Below are 27,215 nucleotides of genomic sequence, written 5' to 3'. Positions count from 1 at the left end.
AAAATTACAGTGAAAAGTTTTTAAGAACTACATCGTTCAAAGTCCAACAACTTCAGGTATTCCGTATGCTTCATTTTTTCATGAACTACCGAGGGAGCAGGCCTCACCAGGTCATAAACTGCTCTTCAGTCCAATTAAAAATCCTCGAAAAACAGGGTACCATGTATAAAAACACCAAATTTTTGTAAGAAATGGAGAAGAAAGCAGGCTCATGAAGTCATCTGTGAAATGTTTGGTTTATTGATAAGATTTGAAAAGGAAAAGGAAACAAAATATTTCCTGCCCTTATCTGATCCAGCACAGTAAATCTTTTGTGCCATTTTATTCCCACAGCGGCTGTTCAATAATGCAGAACATGTTGCAGTTTGCAAACCATGTTCAGGAAACTGAACAGGCATTGTATAGTCCTCATAGACAGCACTGACATTTGTGCTTTAAAACCGGAAGAAAAACTCAATTCAGGCCTCTTTAGTCGAGTACTTTATATACATCATACAATGAGAGACACAGAAATATGTATAACAGGTGGATATTTTGGAAAAACAAAAAATGGAACAGTTAAATTCCCCATAAGAGGTCATAGTGAAGCCGTGGGAAGATCTCTGGGTTCCTTGGGTTATGTTCTGTAGCTGCTGTAATTTTGAAGGGTGTAGGTCGCAACTGTATCCAACAACCAACCACGGGTTACAACAGTAGCTTGTTTGGAAAGACCTGCAGAGAGGACAGATGTTAATGCCTTCTAAAGATAAAGTATTGAAAGTGTGAACACGCATGAAACAGGACATGAGTGCGGTGTAGGTGTAGGGTTAGAGCAGGTGAAATTCCAACAAAAAGCCTTTGAGGGCTTATAATGTCTCCAACTTTTACATCTGTATGATTAATGCTCTAATAACAGTAAGAGCTAACAGTTGAAGGAGAACCAGTATTCATATTTTAATGCATGAGGCTTGTATTACTCTACATTATCTCCATTTTCAGCAAATGCCATGAAAAGATCTTCCTGCAGTGTAATAGTCCAGCTCTCAGGCCTTTCTGACTACCCTAGCCTTTCAGCGGCTAAGTCCCAAACCAGCTGCTACTGCTGAAAATATGGATCTAGAAAAACAAACAAACATGAATATATAATTTCATTTGTTGAAAGATGCCACATTCACTATTAGGAAAAAATAACACTGCATTTATCTGGGACTATTTTCAGCTTAGGAATAATTGTTAAGCTTTTATGAGGGGATGATGATGCACTTATTTGTGTGTAGCTCAAGTTTTTAAATTGTATCCACGATATGTAAGGGGTTAGGTTCCAGCACACAAACCCTAACAGCTGTAGTCCTTTAGTGAAAGCATACACTTAGCGACCACCCTATTAGATACATCTTGCTAGTACTGAGTTACCTTCAGTTTTTTGCTCTCGGCTGACAGGAATTGCACTTGGTGCGGTCTTCTGCTTCTGTAGACTATCTGGTTCAAAGTTTTACACGATCAAAGATGCTCTTCTGCACACTTTGATTACAACCAGTTTGGCCATTCTCCTATGATCTGATATCAACAGGGGATTTTTCTCCAAAGACTGGACATTTTCTGTTTTTTTTAACCATTCTCTGTAATTCCCAGAAATGGCGTGTGGGAAACTTCCAGTAGATCTGGGACTAACAACTCTGCCGCATTCAAAATCCCTTAAAATAACCCCCGCTCCCCAACCCTCAATTCTGATTCTCAGAAATCCGACAAAACAAAATAACAGTCCTTAAGTCAGTGTTCTGTACTTACATCTCCAGATAAGGTCTTTTATAACACATATCTATAAATGCTGCCTTTACACCCATGAATTATAAAGGATGGGTGACTGAGAAAGGCAGTGATTTCAATCAGTGGAGCCCAAGCAGAGGATAGCAGACGATACATAGCGGTGAACGAGTGGAGGAACTGCTCGTTTACCTGCTCTATAGGTGCCAGAGGACATGGAAGAGAAAAAGCTACATTAAATATGTAGCAGTGCAAATTAGGATGCTATGAGGAGGGAAACGAGGTGTTACTTGCTCCCCTTCTCTTTCAAACTGTCAGCTCTCCTCATGCAACATCAGCCCCTCTGTTCTGTGGCCAATTTGTTTTGACATTCCCCACGCTGCAATCTGAAATTTACTCTTGGCCATTTCTCTGCTGCTCAACTCCCTTCACACATGCTTCCCTGAAAAGTCACTCTCCTCGCTCTTGTTGGGGACCTGTCTCATTTTGGTTGGCAGCATCTGCCATTTTCACCGTTCTGTCGCTCTCCAATTGGTCCTTACGGAAAAAATGCATTCGAAACCGCGCACTGATGGACAGACAGGTGCGCTGACATGCACAGCAGCCCCGGATGTCTGTGCTTGTGGGGAATATTCGTTCATTACAGTCAGTTTAGATACAAAACCTTAGATAATCTCATACCCAGTCATCAATGTAATAAATTGATTTAAATTCAAAATTTATTTGGAAGACTGAATAGGATAGCATCGCTGTTAAAATGAAGATATTTTGGGGGGTGGCAAACCTGCAGTAAGATCCACCACCATGCGGGTACACAAAAAAAGTTTTTAAAAGCTGCAAAATTCCCCCAAACTGAGCTTTTCAGCAGGGCATGAGGATGCTTAAGACCAGAACTGTGTGAGAGACTAACAGTGCAACAAGCAATGGGTCCGTATTAGGATACTATATCCACGTAAATTAAACTAAAGCTTTTTGAAAGTATGAAACTTCTTTTACAGTGTAACGTGCATCATTCAGAGAGCTAATGTGTTTTTGCTTGTGACGACACCAACTATTTCCTCCTGTAGTGGGTGTTATTTACTCTGTCTCTGTGGTGCTTTCATGGGTTATTTTTAAAGCCTAACCCTTTTGGCGATCATCAGTAATGTAACAAGATAATAAATAGACCTTAGTAATGTGTACTGGCTAGCACTGGCTAACTAGACATCATCACCCTTTGTGTCTCTACAATCAGATTAAATCTTTAGTTAATATTCGGTTAACTGAATAAAATACTTTTATTTTGAAACAAACAAAAGCTCACTGGTAAAATCTACTGTAACTCGGTCACAATAGATTATAAGTAATCAACAAACAGCCGGTTCCCAAATGATTGCCTTACACTTTTTCACATCGGCAGTCAATTTCGAGTAGCGGCAACCAACTGGTTGCCCGTTTTCAATCACAAGCCAATTATATAGGTCGTTTAGTGCAAGGAAATATGTTTCCCACAACTTCAGACTGATTGATGAAGCTTTGCAAACAACTGCTATTTCATTTTTCTTTTCTTTTCTTTTTTTTCTTTTAAATGCAGCTAGATTGCCATCATGTTGTAATCCATCAGAGTCAATTTGCCCTGATGAACCAAACTCATCTGTGATATGTCTGGAATGGGACTCAGTTCCACTGGTTTCCATCGGTCCGGCTGCAACTACATCACTAATTTCTGATCAAAACGAAGTAACGCAGGTGGACTGTGAATGTAAGCAGCTATTGTGAATATAGCCGTTTCACACCCATTTCAAACCCAACAAGCTCTTTGCACACTGTTGTAATACACTGCAGAGACTAAATCATCAGCTAAATTAACTGGAATGCTAAATACTAGTTACAGAGAAAAGCCAACTTTCAATAAATCTATAAATAAAACTTTGTAATAATTAAGAACATTAAGAAAAAGAAAAATGTCTGTCTCCTTTTCTTTTTAGCATTTGAGCATAATATTAAAAAACAAAAACAACTGACTCCTTGGCACAAACTCATTTTGTAATGTGAAAATCTTTTCCATCCATTATTTGCCTACAAAATGTGTCATCACTTGGTGTCACTTCTTTGTTGCACCATATCAAGGCTTATGAAATCTCATCTTATATAATAACACAAAACTATATTAGTACACTGTGTGTCACACACAATTCTTGTCTGTCTCTGTAGTAGCCCGAACCCCTCGGTGAGGCTGTGTATGAATATGTAACCCCTGTTACGGGGTCAGTCTAATCTCTGTCTTCACGACCTCTGCGTGTGGAAGCATGTAATAGACTATTTGCTTGTGAGAGAGACAGAAATAAGCCAATTAGGTTAAAATAAAGTGAGTTATGATCAGATATTAAAAAAATAAATTAATTAAAAGGTGAAAATTTATTTTTATTTCTAGCCAAGACTCACTGTTGTAAGTTGAAGATGATGACTCTGGTTTAGGCTGTACAATGACGAGCTGCCGGGACTTCTGCAGAACAAAAGGAGTAGAAAAAACAACAATTTCTCATCATAAAACGAAGCACAAATAGAACAAACAGTTTAGTACTTACAATCAGTCAAAATGTTAAAGCGCAGTATTTTTATCCTTGCCTGTCGATCGATCTTGTCTGGAACTTTCTAAATGACTCACGGCTGATTAAGCAGCGACTGTGATTACTGCATCTCTGACTGTCAGTAATAATAAATGTTGCCTTTTTAACCATAATTAGTGTCACGTCTGCTGAACAATTCAGCATTAATGTGTCATTTTCAAAAATGAAATTAAACCCAGGAGACAAATAAGAGGCACTAATGCAGCTTTGTGAGACAAAGAGTTGCTCTGGGAGGCATCTGCTTTACCGAATGCTGCCTGACTTGTACCCGTAATGGAGCGCATCGCGGGGATCGTAAGTGAAACAGAGACATTAACGCTGAAATTTCATATACAGGAATTTTTTGCCTTCTCCCTCCCCTCACCCCGAACCAGTCGTGGCAGATGGCTGCCCCTTTCCTGAGCCTGGTTCTGTTGGAGGTTTCTTCCTGTTAAAAGGGAGTTTTTCCTTCCCACTTTTGCCAAGTGCTTGCAGACAGGGTTTTTTCTCTATTATTGTAGCATCTTACCTTACAGTATAAAGTGTAAGTCATCCTAGATCTAGTTTTAAACCAATCTTAAGATACATTTTGAAGTAAGAGAGGAAAGCATGAATTTAGAACAGCAGTGGCTCTTTGTGGAGTTTATAAGTTGAGCGGCTGGACACTCTTACCTGTTTACCATCGAGTAGAAGTGGATCTTTCACTACAGCAGCTCCACAGAGCTCCACCATCCACTCCATTTTATCTGTCGGAAACACATGAAAATGTCTATTTCAGGAAAATAAAAGATGATCAGATCTGCTTTTACTGCCTCTAACCCCAAGGGGACACACAGCAGACCCATTTCAAGCTAAGCTTTACTTTGATCAGATGGACAAACACAGGTCAGAGATTCACTCGCTGCTCCAGATTCATTTGTGCAGTTCACTCGGTCAACACACATTTAACTTCATTCAGAAAACTGTGTTTATATTCCAGCAGCTCACAGGAAATACCACAAGTGCCATCAAAAAGATAAATCAACAACTCATCTTCCTGGGTACGTTCATTCATGTCAGGAAAACACTGATGAGCGTCTTCTGCGAGCTCTAGATAACATCAATATGTATCAACCCGAGTGGTTAAATAATGCATGAAATCCCAGAAGAAAACAGCTCCGTGTTTGTGCCATGTTAAAAAAAAGAAAAGAAAGTCTTTTAAACGACTCACGCGAGCTAGCAGATGTCAACCCATTAGCAAAGCTTCATCGATCCAGCAAGCAGCGGGGAGGATGCGGCAGGAGCACTTTTAGAGCCCCAGGAAGAAGGAAAATGAAGAATGCTGCCTTCAGGGGTTTTAAGCAATGAGGACCCCCCTGAGACCTTCAACCATGATCTCTCTCTCTCTCTCCATTCAACCATGTTGAAAGGGAAGAGCCAAGAATTATGCTGTATGAAGGGCAACCGAACTGCTTATAAGCTTGTGTTGGGAGGTCATAAACAGTTTAAATCCTTGGCACCAAAGTTATAAACCTCTTACAGAAACTGCAAGAGCATTCTGGAAAAGGAGTCTTGCAGACGACTTTGTCCATGGTTGGAAGCTCATTTCCACTTTCTGTTCAGAAATAATTTCCAGACTCCATAGCAACTGCTGTGCAATGTGACAAAACCACACCAAAAACATCTCACACGACTCCTAAGTACGTATTCAACCCACCCACACGCTGGAATCACTTGTCATTGTTCTCCAGTGCTGAAATGACAGAGGTTAAAAACAGCACAGGTTTCAAGCTATTCTCAGTGTCAGTCAAAAGCTGTGTGAGCTACTTTAACTGTCCCTCTCCTTATTGTCTTCTTTCTCCCGTGTGTCTATCAGAGTCTTGCAGGACGGAGGCATCAATAAGATGGAATAAGGGCGGTCGAGAACAGTATTTCTTGATTGAGAAAGCAACATTGCAAACAGCAAGATGGAAACAATGCAATAAAACACCACCTGAGGTTTTCAGACAACTATAAAAAAAGAAAGTTTTAAAATCTTTGTTTTTGCAGCCAGTAATTTGAGGCACCATGTGGGTGTTGCTTGCCCTGTGGTGTTTTAGAGCTTTGTTCCTGAATCAACTGGAAACAGAAAATAGAAATAGAAAAGTGGAGATGACAGTTAAAGTTTGCATAAATTTGAATGTGCAAAAGAAAAAAAAAAAAAAAAAGATGCAGGTTCATTGCACAATGAAAATTCAAAGCAGAGTCAAAGTGTTTGTGTGTGTTTTTTCTATCCAGGTATGTTTTTACTGCATTGGCAGTGTGTTTAGGATCACTGTCATACTTAAAAATGAAGTACCGTATTTTTCGGAACATAAGGAGCACCGGGTTATAAGGAGCACTGTCGATGAACGGGTCTGTTTTCATACATAAGGTGCACTGGATTATAAGCGAAACAAAACAGAACTTTACTCAACTCATTCTTCTTGCTTCCTCCACTTCTGTACCATTGACTCGTTAATGTTGAATTCTATCACAGCTGCTCTATTCCCATGTTGTTGCAGTATATTAATGACCAACTTCGTATTGTGGATGAATTAACTCAGTTGTTCTCCTGACTGAAGTTTGGTCCGTTTACAGCATCCTGCCATGCGATTGCATTTGTCCCTAACCATCAGGAACCCTCACGTTAACTTTTATCGAGGGGAAAAAAGTTAGCGTTCATCCTCCAGCTTCACTGTGTTTATGTTATGCTAACACAGCTGCGTTGCTAGCGATCACGTAACACATCATTATATACCAGCTAGCCCAACTTCAGTAACCCTACAAACGTCACAGCTGTTTATTTTTTTGTCTTTATTTATGTTGGAAGTGACAGCAGAGCTGTACGTTTGAATTTTTTTCAGAAATCTCTCAGTCAGAACATGCTATATCATGTTTAGGTGGAAACTAGAGAGCTAACTTCCTGCTAATTTCTAACTCCATTAAATTGAATACATTCTGTTATCATGGGTGCCTGGATGTTAAACTTAATTGTTACACCTGGTAAAGATCATTTTATTAAAGATGAAAGAATTTAGACAGTTTTTAACTCTCTGTGATGCCGCAGTGTTTGTTTGACTTTGGGACCTGAAGGGGACGGAGTTTTGGACCCAGATTACTTTGAGTCCGCAAGGCTCCTGACTACGGTGAACGTAATGCTCCGACAATCCATCAAGCGGTGCGGCTTCGTAGCTTACCGAAGTCGTACTAAAACATTTTTGACAGATTTTTGAGCGCCCTGTGCGACATAAAATTGGTTCAAGGTCAGTAAGCAGAATTCATACATAAGGCGCACTGTCGATTTTGGAGAAAATTAAAGGATTGCAGAAGTGGAAGTGTGGAAAATACGGCTCCAAACCATCACAAAGCCTCCACCGTGCTCTTTGGCAGCAACTCATGAGGAGTGGTTTGACACTTCTGCACAGTACTGTGCTTTATGGCCACTCTGGAGCATCTCTAACAGTGTTAGAGATATATATCATAACACTGCCTGGTTTGCATGTTCAATTTTAACCCTAAATTTACTGCAGTACACAATAAGCTTTCTTTCTGGAGATCTCATGTCACATCATGTTTCTTACCTGCAGTCATGTCTGTAAAAGGCCCCTGGAAGCAGATGCTGAAGCCCTTCATGAGCAGCTGAAAACAAAAGGAAGACTTAAAAGAAGGATAAAAAAGCTGCTTTAAAATGTTTTCAAAAATATGTAGAGTAAAGCAAGTAAAGAGGACATTTACTCAGTGGATTTAACCTTCAAACAATGCTCAACAACACTGGATGAGAGCAGCCAACACTGCTATTACCATTACAGCTGAGTGTGTTTCTGAACTCTTCACCTGTGTAAAGGGTTACAGTGGTAGAGCTGAAACACCTCTCCAAGCATATCCTGCAATTTACAACATCTATTCCTCACTTACTGGGTAAAATAAAGCCTTGAGACCTCGTTGATTTTTTGCCCTCACTGTAATACAGTAAATGAAGTGATGAGTAAAAGAGAACCGTGCAAATAAAGCTACCGTCACCGAGGTAATATCACACTTAAAGGAGGCAAAGAAAAACGAGAGGCTCGACACCAGGGACGCTGTTTTATCACACTCAGGGTCAATAGGCTTGCTTGAAATGGGAATGTAAACTTGTTTCTTTGAACTATGATAACCACTGAAAGGAAACTCATGACACGGCCTCATCTACAGCGTGTGGCAGGATGGAAGTGTTTGAAAGATAAATGTCCGAGCGACAGGGGAGAGAAATACTCATTTCTCACGCTTCCCTGTACGTCCATAATCACCATTAGCCAGAGGTGCTCGGTGAGATGAAAAAGTGTTTCTGTTACAGATTTTTAATTTAGACAACAGCTAATGTCCTTCAGGAGGTATTAGAGTGTGATAACAAGCACACACAGGCACACACACTCACGCAGTTTCTTTGACTGATTTCCAGAGCGTTCTGGTGACAGACTCCCCGACTCTCCATTTCATCTGTTAGTCCGTTTGTCACACTAGTGCAGGTGACAGAAAGTGAATATGAACGGGACAATCTGCCTGGCTCCATCAAATTGCCGGCACGGTGCACATGCCACTTAAATAAGCCTGAAATTACTAGCTAATTCAATTAGCAGAGGTTCTTCAAAGGCAGTGATACGGCCAACATGACATCTAGCCATTTCTAATTTCCCCCCTCAGTGGCAACAGTAGTGGTCCTGCTGGCCTTACACCAAGGGGAAAATTACAATTAGCTCCTCACAACAGGGTCTGAGCTAAGAGGCTGGTGCAACACGAGGAAACAAGTTCAAGTGCTGCTTGTAATTGGGCCATTTTATTTTATTTTCCTCTCTGAATCACAGACTATTCTTTGTGGACTAACACTGTGCTTTAAAAAATACGAGCAGTGGTAACTGTCGATAACAGCAGGAATTAATGCGCCGATTTGCTGTTTTTGCTTTGTTTTCCTAAATAATTGTTGTGTTCTAAAACAAATTTGCTTCATCCAGTCAACATGTTGACATGCTGCAAAATCTCTATAAGCTACAGTAAAACAGACTGACAGAATGGAAAGGCATTGGTGGGCTAATGAACTGAACAGATGAAGAAGATGTGCATCTTCGTGGATATATAACTAATGAAGCTTTGAGTATTTTAAAGGCAGATTTAGGGAGGAGCAATATAAATGTGGCAGAGCCACGAATCCTGTGGTGCAGGATGAAGGTATAGCTTAGATTTTCAATGCTATGTAGATGATACCCAGCTTTATTTATCCATGAAGCCAGAATGCAGTGTGTCTTAAAGACATAAAAGCCTGATGACCTCTAAGTTTGTGCTTTCAAATTCAGATAAAACGGAGGTTATTGTACATCGTCCCTAAAAATCGTAGTAATCTGGTATCTTTACCTTTTCTAGACAGCATTATTGACCTCCAGTAACACTGTGAGGAAACTCAGAGTCTTTTTTAACAATGATATGTCCTTCAGTGTGCACCTTAAACAAATATGCAGAACTGGTTACTTGCATTTGTGCAAACATTAGAAAATAGAAATAGGGGAGGAGAGAACTCAGTAGGTAGAGTGTTTGCCCCATGATCGGAAGGTCGGGGGTTCAACTCCACCGAATAGCTCCCCTGAGGTACCCCTGAGCAAGGTACTGTCCCTACACACTGCTCCCCGGGCGCTGGATTGGTGGCTGCCCACTGCTTCACTGAGTGAATCTGTTAAATGCAGAGAGAAATTTCCCTACAGGCGATTAATAAAGTATACAAAAAAAAAAATACTGTCCCAGTTTGATGCTGAAAGACTTAATTCATGCATTTATTACTTCTAGGCTGAACTACTGTAACTCATTATAATCGGGCTGTCCTAAAAGCTCCCCAAAGACTCTTTAGTTGTTCCAAAATGCATCAGCTAGAGACTAACAGGGACTAGAAAGACAGCACCCATCTTATCTTACAGACCTCATAGTACTGCATTACCCCAAGAGAGCACTTCGCTCTCAGACTGCTGGTTTACGTGTGGGTCCTAGGATATTAAAAAGTAGAATGGGAGGCAGAGCTTTAAGGCTTCAGGCCCCTCTTCTGTGGAACCAGCTCCCAGTTTGTTTGGGAGACAGACGGCATCTCTACTTTTAAGATTAGCCTTAAAACTTGGATTTTTAATAAAGATTACAGTTAGTGCTGAATCAGGTGACCCTTAGTTAAACTGCACTAAGTCTAAGCTGCTGCGGGACTTCTTATCACGTACTGTTTCTTCTTCTTTTTCTTATTCACTCAGAGAAATACCAATTCAATCTCTGGTTCTCTTCCATAGTGTGTCTCCCTCCCCTCACCGTAACTGGATCACAGCAGGTGGCTGCTCCTCCCAGAGCCTGGCTCTGCTGGATAATTTTTCCTGTTAAAAGGGAGTTTTTTCTTCCCACTGTTTCCAAGTGGGATTCACAGGGAATCATCCGATTGTTGGGTTTATTGCTCTATTCTTGTAGGTTCTTTACCTCAGAATATAAAGCGACTTGAGGTGATTTTGTGCTATACAAATCAAACTGAATTGAATGCATTGCAGTTTCAGTGAGCATGCAAATTATAATATCCAATAATTATACAGGTAATATGATATAATGATCATCCAAAAATAATCTACAACTAAAAAAATCCTGTGGAGCTATAAGGCTATGTTGTTAACAATCAAGCACACATAGTAAAAAGCTATTGTGCCATTCATCAATACCATTTCTCCTCAAAAGTAACAATAATGCAAAGCCACATACTTGACCCTACCTGAAATCTTTGTTATGCACCTCTTTAACTGTACCTTTTGTAGCTGTACCGCTCTTATCAAAGTTTCAGAGTACTTTTAGATTTTCTTTTAAGCCTCAAGCTAAAACATCCGTTTTAAAGCTATAATATTAATTTTATGTGGCATAGGACTGCACAATTAACTGAATTTTAATCTTAATCAAGATTTTAGCTTTCCACAATTAAATCAAGACGATCGACTGATATTGCTCCATCAATCGAATGCAAAGCACCGCCAGATCACTGCCTGATGATGTGGCTGCATATGCCAGTCACAGCTGTTCCCCTGGAGACTAAGGTTTTCTGGATAGAAAGTAGCACTATATTAAAAGACTGCTTTACAACACATAATAGTCCATTAAAACTAAATACGGATGTCTGGCACAGCTGAAACGAAGAGCTTGTCCCTCAAAGCAGATCATTGTGTGGAAACACTCCAAACACAGCAAATGACAAATAATATGCAAGAACTGCTGGACGAGGGTGCCTGCACTGCAAAGGAGCACAACTCACTGACTCAAGCCCCTGAAAACGCACCAAACAGTATAACAAATGTATGAATATTCATATTGTTGTCTTTTGTATTGAATTGTAAATAACTGGAGATGAGTTATTATTGTTTGTTGACAATCCATACCACACTTGATCTATGAAGCTTTATGATCAATTTCTATTTTTATTATATGAGTATATTTATCAGTCCCCTTCAGTTAATAAAGCACTCACATTACTGTCTTCAGTGGTCCGAGCTCTTGAGGGGCCCTGGTGGTTGGGCCCATTCACCACATCCCCTCTCACCTCAAACGGACTCTGGTTAAGAAGAAAGCAAAAAGACTCAAATAGGCAAACATGAAGCTCACAGTTAGCGTAAAAATTTTCGGCTCGGTTATTTTCTATTTTCATTTTCGTTTTAAAAACAGCCTAAGTGATTATTCAATCTCAGGACTGAATTTAAACACAGAGTCTGTTAAGAGTAATTAATTTCTTCCCAGAGTCAGGTATGCTCTTATGAGTACACTGAGCATTCTTCAATGTGACAGCAATCAACTTTTAATCGTAAAGAGTGCATTTCTGTGTTCATGATATAATGCTTTTTTTTTCTTCTTCTTAAAACTGCCCCAGTGATGGATAAAATAACTTGAAATACCGATACTAAATGTAGCCTGGCTGGATTACACTGGCCTATCACAGAAGCAGACTTGCTAAAACAAATGGATGGCTAATCATTTATGGTGGTATATCACAGCAAGCCACAGCCAGAGATTCATCATGTGGCCTTAATTCAACATCGGGACAAACACAGATGTGACTGTAAGCCACTGCTGCGCTGATTCAACGAGCACGCGGGCGAGCGTACCTCATCTAAGACTTTCTTTTGTTTGAAGCACTCAGAAATCCCTACAGAGAGAAAAAAAGAGCAAAAGATTGCGAGCTTATTATCTGACACACAAAAACTTTACTGTGTAAAACACCCTTTTATTCCAGCCTACCTTTTCATGCCATGCTGTTTTTTACATTTAAATTTAGACTAATTACTCTTTACTTATTAGTTAAGTTAAGTTATACTTACACTGGAAACTCAACACCCACTTCCTGCCTGCAATTCCCAGGAAGTATTTCAGTGTGCGCTCACATACCAGCTGTTCATCTGGCAGAGAGAGAAAAAGAGCAGACGCATGAAAGGAAATGCAAAATATGAGAGCTCTTTCATGAGGTGATTGTACAAATACACCTTATACACTGTAAAATTGACCAAGTATCTTTTAAGGCCTACAAGTCACAAACTTGCTAAGTGTGAGTCCATGGAGCTATACGAGGGGCTAGAGATGCTCAGCTGGCTCCTTACTACCAACTGAGCATCCTTTGAATACCATGGCCTACCTGAGCCTTGCTGACATGTCCATATCTTTATGACCGCAGTCTATCCATCTTCTGATGGCTGTTTCTAGCTGTATAATGTGCCATGTATCAAAGCTTAAATAATCTCACAGTGGTTCCTTGAACATGGCAGTTCACTGTGATCAAAAGCCCCCCCCACACTAACTAGATTGTAATCAAATAAAGCAATATGGCATGTGATGAAATGGGAGATTCACATCATACATGTGCTGCCAACCAATCTAACCCATGAAGAGTTCAGGCAGTTAAGAAGACAGAAGGAGGTTGAATGAAGAACCAGCGAGTTGTACCTAATAAATTGACCAGTGAGTATAAAGGTTATTATATGTTATTAAGGTTATTAACCGTCTGAGCTCTTGGACGCAACGCTAAAAGGTTTCTGTTGCAAAACAAAGGACAATATATGGTTATAACTTCTGCTCACTCTTGCCAGAAATTACTTTTTTAATATGTTATCATTTGCAGTATTATCATTATTACATTTAAATTTAATATGGAAATCCTGGTAAAGTGTTGTAAACAAAGTATAGTCATTCTTTTTCATTAAAAATAAGATTAACTGATGGCCTATAGTTGCAGTCACACAAGACTTATCTCAAAGCAAATGTAATCAGTAGCAGTGTTGCAGTGCAACTCAATAGACTTACAACACTTTGCGTTCCAAGTTATGAGTTATTTAGCTACTTTTTAATAAGCAATCAGTTAATTCTAACATTTTTCTCCTTTCCTCTGTTCTTTCTGTTGCTGCAAAAAGGATAAAGCCTGATGCAATCCAGCTGCTCTCCAACTAGTGTCAGTTACCATGTGGCTCTGCTCACGAGATTTGCAAGGAGCCATTTCTTCTAATATTTCAGATTTACGAGTGAAAAGGACAAGAACAACACCACAGTGAAATTCAAATTGTGTCTGGGTGATAATAAGTCAATAAGTCTTTCAGGCTCACAAAGAGCTCACTTCAAGTTTGAAGTAGCACTTTCAAGCTAAGAGCATCTTCACAACAGCTCCAAAACATCAACAGTTAGGTTTTAGTTCAGCGGAGTCTGGTTAAGTGGCGAGACGAGATGCTCCCAGTCTGAACTGGGAACGAGGTAAAGTCAGTGTACTCAGAGGTAGATTCACAGTAGACTGCACACACAGTACAACCTAACATGTGCAAAATGACTTAAACACGTTTCTTTCCCCAGTCGAGAATAATATTATATAATTGCTATTAAATGGCATAAATCGGGAGACCTAACAACAAGAGGAAGCCAAGACAGATCAGAAGTCAGATGGTCTAACAGGTGAGTCAATACAATCGTGTCAGTGCATGCACAGGAAAAAATGTCCAACTCTGGCTCATTCTGATGATTTAAAGGAAATCAATCTTCATCTTTTCTTCTCTTTTCAAATCCGTGAAAGAGGCAGACAGAAACTTTTTAATCCAGGTAAGAGTCAAAAATGCCCATTACTGCCAGTTCTTCTGAGAAATGCATTTTAAAGGCTTTAAACTTATTTTCTACTAATGGCAGTAATAAGAGACCTCCTGCTCCTTTCCCAAAATTTAACCATAAAGATCAAGAGGCCTACGATTCCTATTTTTAGTTGCCCAGGAAACCGCTGCAATTAAAAGAAAGAAAAACAAGAAAAAAAAGGAGGACTTCTTAAAATGTGACAGTTAATATGGTGCTTTGGAGACAGCGAGCTTTGAAATTAAAAATAATCTATCAGAGAGGGTAATTAGCAACTAGTGGATAAATGGAGGAGAGAGTGTGTGGGGTGGAGAGAAACAGAGAGCTTATCTCCGAGGAGCGCTTTAAAAGACGCACGAAACAAGCTGTAACTACACGTAGAAAGAAAATGTCCTTTTCTAATTGCAAATGTTCTTTTAGAAAAAAAACACAAGAGCTAGAAACAACTAAAGTACTAAAGGATTTAATTGCTCTGTTGCCTATCAAGCCAATTTGTCCAGTGGCTCCCTTTGACTCTAAAAGGAGAGCATGTGACTGTACTTACCTGTACGCATGATGACATGAGTCACTTCTGGTGTTACCTGGGAAACCACACGGGCACCAACTCTCTTGGCAAACTTTTTCACCATAATCTGTTGGCAACAGCGTCATATCAGTTTATTTATTCTAAAACTGACTAAGTTTAAAAAGCAAACAAACTGACTGATTGTCTAAAAGGTCACCTGCTCATTTGGGCCCAATCCTGATGACACAAGCACCAGCTTAGCTTTGCATGCGTCTTTTGGAGGGCTGTTATTTTCTTTGTCTTCTTGCCCATCGGACAGAGAACTGCTGTCCTTCTGAGTCTTAGCTGCTGAAGTTGAAGAAGGTGTTTTGGAGACTCCAGTGCCTTTGACACCGACCGCTTTATGCGCAGACTTCTGCACTGCTGGAGAGAAAAAACATAGGACACACAGTCACCTGACCTGACCCATTCCTCTTTCACCACTTTTGGTGATCCTTCATCAGAGATTAACCTTATCAACCACAGTCAGGCTAAATCAAACCGACTCAAAAAAAAACTGCAGTAATGTCAAATTGCTCCTTTATGTTCATGTGGTATTAAATGTGCAAATAGAATAATGAAGCTATCTGAAAAAACATGTTTCTACAGTTCACTTCATACCCATCTGTGTGTCACCTTCAGGCTCTGACGGGTTGGGTTCGGGAACACCTTTGCAATCAGATGGTTCTGGGTTTAGGTTCGGTCCCGCTTCTGGAACAGCTTTCCTGCAAAACAGATGTGTCTGTAAGCTTGGCATGCATTGGTTTTAACTTTACATTTCCTGGATTTTTGACCTGCATGTACAGACTGTGCAAAGGTTCTTTGTATTTCACTTCCAAAGAGCCAGATTCCATTCTAATATTTTAAGTGGTCTTCAGCAGTACTTTTCCAGACTTTCTAAAGGTCTATGAACATTTTTCTTTGGACCCTGGTTGCTATTTTTTCCATTCATTTTGCATTTGGTTTTTGTATCCAGTTGCGTATCCAGAAGATAATTGTTACACAATGTTGGATCTGTGGATCCCTGCATATTTGGGATGCACCGATTGTGAAAGTTTTGATTTCACAATCGGTGCGTCACAGAAGGTGTAACAAATTGTTACATTTGAAATTGTTACAAATTCAAATGTAACAGAAGGTGATTGTGTAACAAATTGTTGCACAATCACCTTCTGAATTTGTACAGTTCTTCCCCATAAAACTGTATTTCCATGTGAGTTTTCGTATGTTTCAATAAATCACTGCACTTTTTCCCCATCTCCTATAATATAATACACATACTACATATACACATATAAAGAAATTATAAAACTTTTGCACAAAACTGAATTAGTACCACAGGTCTCGAGTGCCTGTTCCCCTTTGAATAACACTCCAGTTCTAATTCCTAGCAACACTTTAAGTTTGCAGAGCGGGGCTGGGACAAAATATCAATATTTTCCTCATGTGATGAGACTATGATGGCAGCAAACATCAGTATTTTTATTAAAGCATGCAGGCGCTCTAAATGGATACCCAAGCCCATTTAAATGACCAGAGTCACTATTCATGTCTGCTGATGGTGAATCTTACCAAATGAATCAGGACAAAAATAAATAAATAAAAGAGCTAATGGGAGGGAAATGGTGAGAAGCGAGGCAGAGCTAAGTAACAGAACTGACATATCATTAAAGCTGAACTCTTCTCCTTCAGTTAAACAGATATTGTGATATTTCATAGATGACTGCCTTGCAATGTATTGAGCAGAGCACTATATCATGCATGATGCATTAGAATATCATCAGTTATCATCAGGATTCCCAACTCAACTGCACGCTACAGCGTAAATGTTGATCCAGGACTTGACAAAGAAAGAAAGTTGATATCAGTGACACATTCTTATATAATTTTCGGCAGAGGTATGCTTTTATTCTCCAAAATGAATAAAGTTGGTAAAGTTTCCTTTCTTTGTTTTCTTTTGGGTTTATTTCTTCACTCAAAGTCTCTGGCAGAGTGCCTGCGTTTAAATTACCTGCACCAGCTCACTGAAAACTTAGACTGCAGTGCCAACTAATCTTTCCAATTTCGCTACTGCAGTTCTGGAATATGTGCTTTTTCATTTAGAACTTGTATAACCAAACCCCTCTGTGTTCTCATCAGCCATTTCTCCCACTCTCTCGCCCAAAGGACAGCACGTAGAACTCTGGGAGGCGAGAGGTTGTATGTGTGTGTCTGTGTGCGCAATCAGTCGCAAGAGATAAATTACTGTGGCGATGCAAGTTTCCCGCTAAGTGCTCTAAATGACATAAGATGCAGTCAGTAATGACTTTTTTATTCTCCACAGCATAAGCAGATTCTGGGTTCATTAGTGAGATTATCTGCCTGTCCTCTTGAGATGCATCACCCTCTGAGAACCACCAACACACACGTACACGTGCCCGCACACACACACTCGCCAAATTTCTCCTTCAGTTACAGACTGAAAGAGGCCAATTACATGCTACTTACTCCAGTTATTGTACTGGCTAATATAGATGTATTGAAATATGGCTCCTTTTAAAATCTATAAACAATATGTAGAACCCTCTAAGGAAAGACTGCAGCGCGGTGAGGCGGACGTATTTAATTACTGAAGTCAGGTTTGAGTTCGAAGATTGTCACATGACTGGAGGCCAACATTAGGCGAGGTGATTGGTTAATTAGGCTGCTGAGCAAGCAAAGAAAACCTTCTGATGTTATGACTCATAATTCCTCCGTTGTCTTTCACAGACAGTGTTTTATTTATTTATTTATCTATCTATCTAGTTATCCTTTTTCACTTGCCAGCAAAAAGTTACAGGAGCTGCTCAGACACAAAGAGACGTCAAAATGTTGCTTTAACGTTAACTTATAACACAAAGGTACTTACACTCACACAAATGACTGGTATAAAATCAGACCGTCTAAAGCCTCGGCTGTTTTTAATCACCAGGTGAATACAACGGATTAAGACACCAGGAACTCAGGAAAACAAACAGTTAACATGTGGAACTGGTTTCTAACTTTCTAAGAGTCATTTAGCTGTGATATTATCTGTTCCTCTAATCATTTCCTGTATTTCCTGTAAAGACGGACTTAATGTCTTTCAGCTTTCATGAGGTCATGGTGGACAGGGGTTAAAATAGTGTTTATTTGTGGTTTTTGCATCATGTCTATTGTTTCAAGGAATAAGTTTAAGGGTTTTTTTTCCATAGGTAAAAGAAACTGAGCAAAATAAATCAGAAACACTGACTTTTTCAATGCTATTGGGACTTATCTTACGACTTTTTGCCGATCTGTTTGTTTAGATCGAGGAGATCTTGTGAGGAGGGAGTAAAACTGATTGTGGGTATAGATATTTCTATGCAGCAGCACTGAGCAAGTCTATTTTTACAATCCTTTACTTGCCTGTCTGCGGCGTGCCCTGCGTCCTGGTCACGAGGAAGCTGTCTGTGAGCGTCTGGGCCTGCAAACACAATATTTATATTACATTTTATGACTTTCAATACTTCAAAAGACAGAAAAAAAGACTTTGTTTCGGGCATACTTCAAATTTTTGTGTTCATTCAGTTTCAATTTATCTACAGAATATTTCCTTTACAAATTGTCCAGCATGTTTTGGCCAATAAACGTCAGAAAAATTGTGAAAAATGCCCATCTTCATCTTACCAAACCTCAAATATATTTAGTTTACTACCAGGGGAAACTGACTCAGTCTTCATATGTATTTGCCTTTTGAGAGTCTGGAATTAATCAGTTTTGGATATTTTTCCTTCAGATGCTGTAAACACATAATTATCTACTCATCTTTTTTGTGAACTAATCTTTTCATCTCTGAAAATAAGCATCTGCTTATTATCTTCTTACCCATGTCTCTGGTGCTCTGATGGGTTTGTGGGGGGATTTCTTTGGAAGGACTGCTCTCTTTCTCCTGAAGCACCTCTGAGACCAGGGCCATCAGCTTCTCCAGCCTCACCAGCTCCTTCTGCATTTCTATCTTTTGCTAAAAAAGAAAAAAAAAAAAAGGGGGGGGGGGGGGGGGGGGAGAGAGATAAAGCATATCAGCTCATAATTACAATTAAGTGACGCACAGAGTGGTAATAAGAAGACAACAGAAATCTGCAATGCAGCATTTTACTGCATGAAATAAAGGAACACATGTTGGCGGCATATTTGACGTATTGCACTGATGCATGAAAAGAAGTGACAACTGTCAGTCAGTGACGAGGGACCCACGCGCAGTCATTCACATCAATTAAAGGGCATTGGTGGCTTTTGAGCCAGTGAGCATCTATTGACTGTCAAATGTTTTCATGAAGGAGCTCAAAAAGCAAAAGAGAAAGCAGGTGATGGAAGCTTTTACCACCAGGCCCCGTTTCCAACAGCGTCACTACGCTGTGCTTTTGTTATTTTAATTTCCTCCTGTGAGTTTACACAGCAAGTACATTGATTATGTAAAAAAGACGCACTGCTAAACAACAGAAAAGCTCTGTATCCTCTGATTTGCGTAATCCTGAGCCCACCCCCCCCCCTTCTAAACCCCAGGGCGTCAAACTTGAACTCCCCAGTCAAATCCAGTCGACAGATAAAAGTGAGAGTGCTGGAAGATGGATGGGGTAGAAAACAAGAATCATCTTCTAGGCGGCATTTCCTCTAACGTAAATGAAATGCAATTTAGAAAGCTGCTGAGGGGGACATTTTTCACTGAGCGAGGTAGTCTGTCATCCAGGCGGCTGACAGTTCGGTGCGGGGAAAATGTGGTGGCTGCCCTCTATGGGACGTAACGTGAAGGTGCATCGCTGAAAGCACAACGAAGCCAGGTAAATGCTGAGCAAGTGGAAGAGATTAGAGTGTTTAAAATAATGTCAAATCTCATTTTGATGAGAATCACAAGTTTCACATACTTTTCTTTTTAACATCTGGCACATTCATGCAGATATATATGAAACCAGTGAAAGGAATGCAATGTAAATATTGTATATGTACCAAACAGTTTACATGATCGGTTTGGTTTTCGTGTTCGTTTAGTTGTTAGTCAAAAAAATGAACTGACCGGCAAGAAATTTCTACCAGAGGTGGAGCGTGGCTCAACTTAGAAGTCAACGTGTAGAGCTGATGTGGATCCAGATCTACAGCTCCACTTTTTGGGAGGACTTTCTTTTAATTTCCATTGTGACACACAGCAAAACTGCTTTTTTAACCAGATCTTCACAAAGTGTTTTTGATGTCTTAAACAAGAAGAAACTATAAGAACATAATCCAGATCCAGATCTCCTTCATGCATCCTGTGGAGAGAATTTTAAGATATTCTGGCCCTGCTCGTTTACCTGTGTAACAAGGACTTCGCTTGAAAACTGTGACGATTCTATGGTAACACTGGTGTCATTTACTGGAACGTCACCTGCTGGGAGAGAATAGGAGCTTTTTCACATCTTATAATGGAAAGATGTTTAACTTCTTGAAGCAGGAAACCACACAGCAAGCACTCACACACGTGCATTGGCTTATAGGCTACTTTGATGCAAGCATGAAAAAAATAAAACTTCAAAAAACTATTTCAGTTAAAGAGAATCGTCTTACATTCTTCTGGCGTGCCGAACAAGTCCACAGATGCTTGACTGGAATCAACGCAGTCGGGGCTGGGGCATGCAGGTGGTAACCGATCTGCTGCATCAGCTGTTCCCTCGCATCTGTCGTCTTCACCGGAGTCGCTCCGATTCTGAGCGGAAGGACGAGCTGATGTTCCAAAGATTTGTGTCAGAGTGGGTAATTCTTCTTTGGATCCACTGCTATCGGACTCGGATGAAGGCTCCAGTCTCTGAGCCTTTCTCTTCCTCCTCGGTTTCCTATTGATGGAGGAGTTGATGCTGACCTCTCCACTACCGTTGCTGTTAATCTCTGCTTTGTGGATAGTTTGGACCGGTGACGCGATAAGGTCATCAGGGGTCAAAGAAGACTCTGGAACTCCCCTATGTTCAGCTGTGTTGACTGAGGAACACTTTAAAGTGGCAGGTGCGTCATCTTTTATCCCCTTCACATCCTCACAGTCAGCCCGACTCTCTGTGTTTTGAGAGGCTTCCTTTAGCTCGTCACATTCAACGGCTGTGAAGCGGAGACCAGAATCTACGACCTGAGGGACCACAGAAAGAGGAGGACTTTCTGCACCACGTTTTGCCTCCTTGTTAGGACTCAGTCCACTGCTAGGACTACTCCTGAAGCGACCTGAACAGTTTTGTTCAGAGATCAAGGCTTCCACTGCTGCCGGATCCCGTTTCTCAGAAACAGTTATTCTCGGCTGGACCGGTGAGTTGGAAGGAGAGATGAAATCATAAGAGGACTTGCTGGAGTCTCCTAAAGCCTTTTCTGCAGATTCAACACCAGAACAATCTTCATGTTTCTTCTCTGGTTCTTTGATGGCGTCTTTGTCTGAACCGCGGCTGCTTTTCACGTCTGGACTTCCAAGATAGAAAGATTTCCTTTTAGTTGCTTTGAAGCTCTTGAGAAGTTGCTCCGTGTCGAGCTCACTGTCGTTCCTGTCCTCCTCGTTTTCTGTTTCGGTACATTTAGTTTTACAAACCGAGGCCTGTGACTGAATACTGTTTTGATTGTCACTTTCAAGCGTTGGCCCTACCACGGCTGCATCATCTAGCTGAGCAGAGCCTGAGGCAGCATTTAACTCTTTAACAGCTTCTGTTGGCCTCAGATTCGATGTTCTCTCAGCACACTCTATGTTTTCAATCTCTCCTATGTCTTCATTATAAACACATCCATTTTTTTTAGCTGACTTTACCACCTTATTTACATCATCAAGCGCTTCGCCATTAGCATGTTCCGGCTGCTTTGCCACACTGCTGTTTCCTTCAGTTGCCTTAGCTTTCTCGCTCAGCTGCTTGTGACCCTCCTGGACTTCCTCAGCAAACAGCTGAAGTCTTCTGCTTCTCCTACTGCTCTTAACGACAGGAGTTACTTGGTCCTCGCTGCTAGGGTAATTCTCAATTTGAACCTGAACTTCTTCTGCTCTCACTCTAATAACAGGGGTGGTTTCCCCATTCTGAACTCCAACGAGGACAAGGGGTTTCGGCACTCTGGAGGGCTTGCCTTTTTCGGATCTTGTGTTTCTACCTTTCCTTTTGTCAGTTTTCTTTTGCTCACCACCCTCTGATTTTGCCCGAGCTTGCTCTTGTAAGTCGCTGTCTACCTGTTGCAAAACATTGCACGTCCTTTTCCTCGTCTTCCTCCCCAGTTGTTGTTCTACATTATCAGGCACAACACTGGAAACGTCATCTCTGCCTCTGTTTTGGTGACTTTCTGGAAAGTTGTTGAACTCGTCCACATGCATGCCTGTATCAATTTCTGTCCCGATCTCCATCTGTTCTGCTGATTTACAAATGCCACTGCCATCATTTATTTCTTCTGTCATTTGCTGCTCACCCTCCACGTTACTTTTGTTTATTTTTGCAAAAGAAGCAAAACCGTTTTCCTCTCTAACACTGGAAGCATCTTCACTCTTCAATATTTCTTCAGCTATCGATGGCTGTGTAAAAACTTTAAGCGGAGGAGAGACGTTCCTGTTCACTCTTCGTCTGTAGACAGCCCCAAACACCTGCTCTTCGAGGGCTTTGGCCCGCTCTTCTTTCTTCGGATTCAGTTCACTGTTGCATTGCCTGATATCTATTGTCGAAGCGGAGGAACAGCTGTCAGAGTCATCAGAGTTTTCATCTGGTTTTTCTAACTCAAGACTTCCTTCAGCTGGAACTTTCATGAGCCACTCTGCAACCTTCTCTAAACTTTTCTTACGCTTATGGTCAAGGATCTTGTCGGGCACCACATCTTTTTTCTGCTTCTTCCTAGAGGACTTTCTTTGGGATTGGTCTTCGTTTTCATCTGGAATGAATGATGAATAAAGGGAGGCATTCTCCCGGCTCCTTTTGCCTCTATTCCTACGCGTTTTTGAAGTATTCGCCACAACGTCTGACATTTCAGCTTTCACTGGTTCCCCGTTGTCTGTGGGGCTGGACATTTTCTTGTCAGACGTTAGTGGAGCATCACCAAGCCCGCTATCCAGAGCTTCATTTTCTGTCGTCAAAGGAGCGGAATCTTCAAGCCCCATGAGTCTTGCAAATCCATTCCGGGCTGTTACAGAAAAAAAAACAGTATAAGAAAATCAGGTTCATTCGCAAGCTTTGATTAAGTCATATTCACTTCACATCCATCTCTTTACTCTGTCCTCTGTAAGGACTTTACACATATTTTTTTTCCCAACCCAAAGAAAAAGATGGTAGAAATGCTGATATCACACTGTGGGCAGCAAATATACACCTTAGTAGTGTATGTTACACCAAAGCACTGGCAGTAATGTGAGTAATATGACAATTGATTTGAGGAAGATTTCACCTGCAATAGTTGAGGAGTGGGATTCTGGAAGATCACCAAAGAGTGCATTTTGTTCATTGTCAATGTCAGTGCCACATTCATCTCCAGATGTCAGAGCTCCTTTAGTAGTTTCTGCACCTGTGACACTGGATAGAAGAAAATACGCAACGCTGTATCTGAGCAGACTGAGTCAATAAATGACCGTTACTGTGAAAAATAAATCTTAATTGTTCCAACCCTGCACATCGCCCTTGCTGGGATGTTCCAGTGAAGTCTGAAAATGTATAGATGTAATGTTAACAGGTGACATAATGCAAGCCAATTCCATGACATCATTTTAGAAAGTCTGTGATATAACCTTACAGTTTGTGCCAGTGTCATGCTCATATGCTTGGATCATGTCCTGCAAACCAGCGACAAGTTTCTGAAACCCAGGGCTCTCCTGTAAGCTCCTGTAAGCAGAAAAACAATTACAATGAGCTTTCACGTATTATAATACATGTTAAACCATCTGCATATATATATTCTGTCCAACCTTTTGGTGACTGTGCTTTTACACACGGGGCAGCTGGCTTTGTTTTGTTTGGATTTGTCCAAAAGTTTCATCATGCAAAATCTGGTAGAAAAAGAGAGCTAAAGTCATAAGCATGAAGCCTGTGCATATTTAACAGAAGCTTTTCAGTTAAGAAGACACTTACTTGCAGAATTGATGGTCACACTTAGTAGATACCGGAGCAGTCATTAAATCCAAGCTATAGACAAAAGAACACCTACGTGAAAAAACAATCTAAATCTTGTAAAAAAATAAATAAATACTACAAAAGCAGAAGAATGATTTTATATATTATTAACACAGGCTCTTATTCTAAATAATGCTCACCAAATGGGACACTGCAGAGTCTCCCAAAGCGCCGAAATCCCTTTCTTGACATCTGAGACTTTTGGGGTTTTCATGGTGATTCTAAAAGACTAAGAGATAAAAAATCTGTGTACACATTACTGTGATCAGCATCTATAACACATTAATATCAAGGTCAGTTGTATCTATCCCTGTGTCAGAGAGGCATTCTCGTGCAGGGTATACCCTGCTGCTCGCCCTGTGGCAGCTGGGATGGGCCCCAGCCCCCGCCACGAATGGATGGATGGCACAATGAGCAAGTCAGAGATGTACTGGGAGGTAATGAAGTAGCTTCAGTACTGGGGTAGCACGTTCAAGCTTCTATGCATGTGCAAGGAATTTGTCTGAGTCATTCTGAATGAGATGAAGTCCAAAGAGTTCTACCGATGACTCGGATGGTCCTGCAAATAAAATCCAACCTGCTTGGCATGAATGCATGGAGCCTACCTTTACAACCTATTGTTGACTGAATGTTTAACTATTCATTGCGTGTACTTTGCTCACTGTACACACAGCATGCACTGTTAGCTTGGCAGATATCTGGACAATAGGAGGATAGATTCGGTTATGTTGCAGAAAATCATGTTGTCTGAGACGCGATGTTTTATTTGTACTGGGCTCAGTGGAAACCGCACAACTATTTTCTCATCAATTGAATAAGTTATTATATAAATGGCACAAGTGCTTCAATTATACACAAAAAGTAGTCTGCCTGCTGATATTAAAGCATCATTACGTTGAAAACAGCGACCACGCAATGAAGCGGCATTGTGAAGTCAGTCAAAAGCCACTGATTACATATATTGGCAACTTTATAAAACACCGTTTAATGTTCGTACACGGTCGCTTAAAGTAGTTAAATCTCGACATCAGGCTGGCTAGCTGTCTCTGTTTTGGGGGTGTAACTTACATAACTAGCTCTGTTCTGAAACTTCTGAGACTCGGACAATCGACAAAAACACCCCGACAGACTAACATCTCATAAGAAGAAACAGATCGCGCAAGTAAATAACTGTACATATTCATAAATATTCCTAAAACTACCTGTTTTCTTGCAGTTTGGAGCCTCCAACATGAGAATCATCCGCTTCAGTTTTCCCGCAACTACCGTCTTCTTCTGCTTTGATTGAAAAGATGTTTTGTATTTAATGTAACAGCGCCCCCTATTTGACTGGAGAGTAAACCACACAAACGCACACAGCTGTGTTTCACAGTTTTCCAGACTCCTGGACTGTTGGGACAGTATCATAGCTGGACTGGCGATTTTTTGTTTTTATGGGCCGATGGATTTTTTTTTTTTTTAGGAAGGGTATATATAATGAAAGGTGTTGGATTGGCCAATTGGTCATGATCGACTCTGGGCTGGACCAATTACAGCCGAGGAGGCTGGATGCACCCTCCCCCTTGTTTAGCAATCACGTGATTTTCGCGCATTGCATGCCGGGAACTCGTGGCAAAACAATCCAAGTACCGCATCAAATGCAAGCGTTTGCAGTACCGCAAAACGTTCATTCTCCGGTTCCAATACCTTCTTGTTTTTTCTTTGCCGCACAAAAAAGGAATGTACAAAACAAAAGGAGAACAATGCCGGTCCATACAAAGACAGACTCGACGAAAAGACAAAGAAAAATATGAGGAAAAAATCAAAGGAGTGAAAGGGTCAGACCCTTAGGAGCACCCAGAGTGGACAAAAGACGTCAGCGTGCTGCTCAACTTTCACCACGCTCAGATTTATAATTATAAGGTTCTTGGAGTGAGTGCATACACTCGTGAAGTTTAGTAACTTCAGATCACTGCAACAAGCCCAGGTACAGTTTACCGACAGATGGGTGCAGGACCTTGAAATGCACCGTGTAGAACGAAAGACCATCGTACATATCATAAGTTTACCAGTCTCACAAATCGTCCTCATAAATACACATTCGTTAACCGTTTATTAATATAACCTTTGAGCTCAACGGTAATTAATTAGTAGTGGAAATAATTTCTGGTAGCATCACAGAAATGTAGCAGTGACAATAATATTGTATGCTGTAATCGCACTGGACAATTAGTGATACAAAACAACTGTTTTACCCTGTGAATAAAAGTATATGTTTTTGTCAATGTACCATAATAACAGAAGCGAAACGCAATATTGTGTCAGGACAATTCACTATTTATGCACAATAAACAAAGGAGCATAGCGCGACAATTTCTGTTCAGCGCCAGACTTGCTTGTAACCTATATCACCAATTATGTTAAGAAAAATGACGCATTAACTACAACAAAACTCTGACCTTTGTGGGAATGCTTGGAGCAGACTAACATGTGAGCTGGAGTGTTCTGAGACGTTATATTTGGTATATCCAGACCATCCGTCGGCTCTTACTTCGGAAACATGGCTTAAAAATTTTCTCTTCAACGACGTAATCCGATAAAAAAAAAACGATCTCTTTACCCGTCGGCTTCCCGTGGCTGTCATGCGACCAGCTATTGCAGTTAATAATACAACAGCTTCTTGGCATTTTTTGGGTTTCTTTTTATCGCTAGTACCTCTTGCCACAAGTTCCCAGAATCCTTTGCGGTTTTACCCCTGAATGACGTCACATTTTCAATCTTTATCCTGGTGGGCCGGTCTCTAGTCAAAATGCCCGGGCCGATTTTTTGTCCCAGTCCAGCCCTGGACAGTATTCAAGGCAAATGAATGTGGTCACTAAGGAAGGAAAAAGGCCTTATAACGGTTGGCTAGACAAAGAGCTGGAAAGGATGTGCAGCAGGTTAAGTGATTGAAGATAGAGATGGACATGTGCTAACCAGTGAAGAGAGCGTGCTGAGAAGATGGAAGGTGTACTTTGAGGAGATGAAAAGAGAAGAGAAAGAAAAAGAAAAAGGAGGATAGGTCAAGGACAGTTAATGAATCATGAAGCGAAGAGGATTAGTAAGTAGAAGTAAGGGCTGCATGAT

At 40.6% G+C, this 27,215-nt stretch overlaps 1 protein-coding gene across 5 annotated transcripts; it reads right to left on the bottom strand.

Moving 5' to 3' along the window:
• Positions 1-236: 236 nt before the first annotated feature.
• On the bottom strand, positions 237-25,393 carry LOC146568552 (uncharacterized). 5 transcript variants are annotated; one of them, XM_085284641.1, is made up of 21 exons: positions 25,313-25,393; positions 24,251-24,339; positions 24,069-24,122; positions 23,906-23,986; positions 23,734-23,822; positions 23,608-23,644; positions 23,392-23,516; positions 20,578-23,130; positions 20,325-20,401; positions 18,865-19,000; positions 18,406-18,463; positions 15,622-15,725; positions 15,179-15,384; positions 15,001-15,088; positions 12,677-12,754; positions 12,464-12,504; positions 11,833-11,916; positions 7,913-7,970; positions 5,004-5,077; positions 4,168-4,228; positions 237-711 (listed from the first exon to the last, which is right to left on the bottom strand). In XM_085284641.1, exons 2-21 carry the CDS (start codon positions 24,322-24,324, stop codon positions 617-619), a joined length of 4,173 nt encoding a protein of 1,390 aa, XP_085140767.1. In that variant the 5' UTR covers positions 24,325-24,339; positions 25,313-25,393; the 3' UTR covers positions 237-616. The 5 variants fall into 5 exon arrangements, with proteins under 5 accessions (XP_085140767.1, XP_085140770.1, XP_085140771.1 ...); XM_085284644.1 differs by having other exon boundaries at positions 15,179-15,381; XM_085284645.1 differs by having other exon boundaries at positions 15,637-15,725.
• Between the last annotated feature and the right edge of the window lie 1,822 nt (positions 25,394-27,215).

Source organism: Mchenga conophoros, linkage group LG8 (assembly GCF_057382185.1).
Source record: "Mchenga conophoros isolate Kocher_MC1m ecotype Shallow Benthic linkage group LG8, M_conophoros_male_GT1.1, whole genome shotgun sequence".
NCBI classification, from domain to species: Eukaryota; Metazoa; Chordata; class Actinopteri; order Cichliformes; family Cichlidae; genus Mchenga; species Mchenga conophoros.
This window is presented reverse-complemented; position numbering and strand designations above follow the sequence as displayed.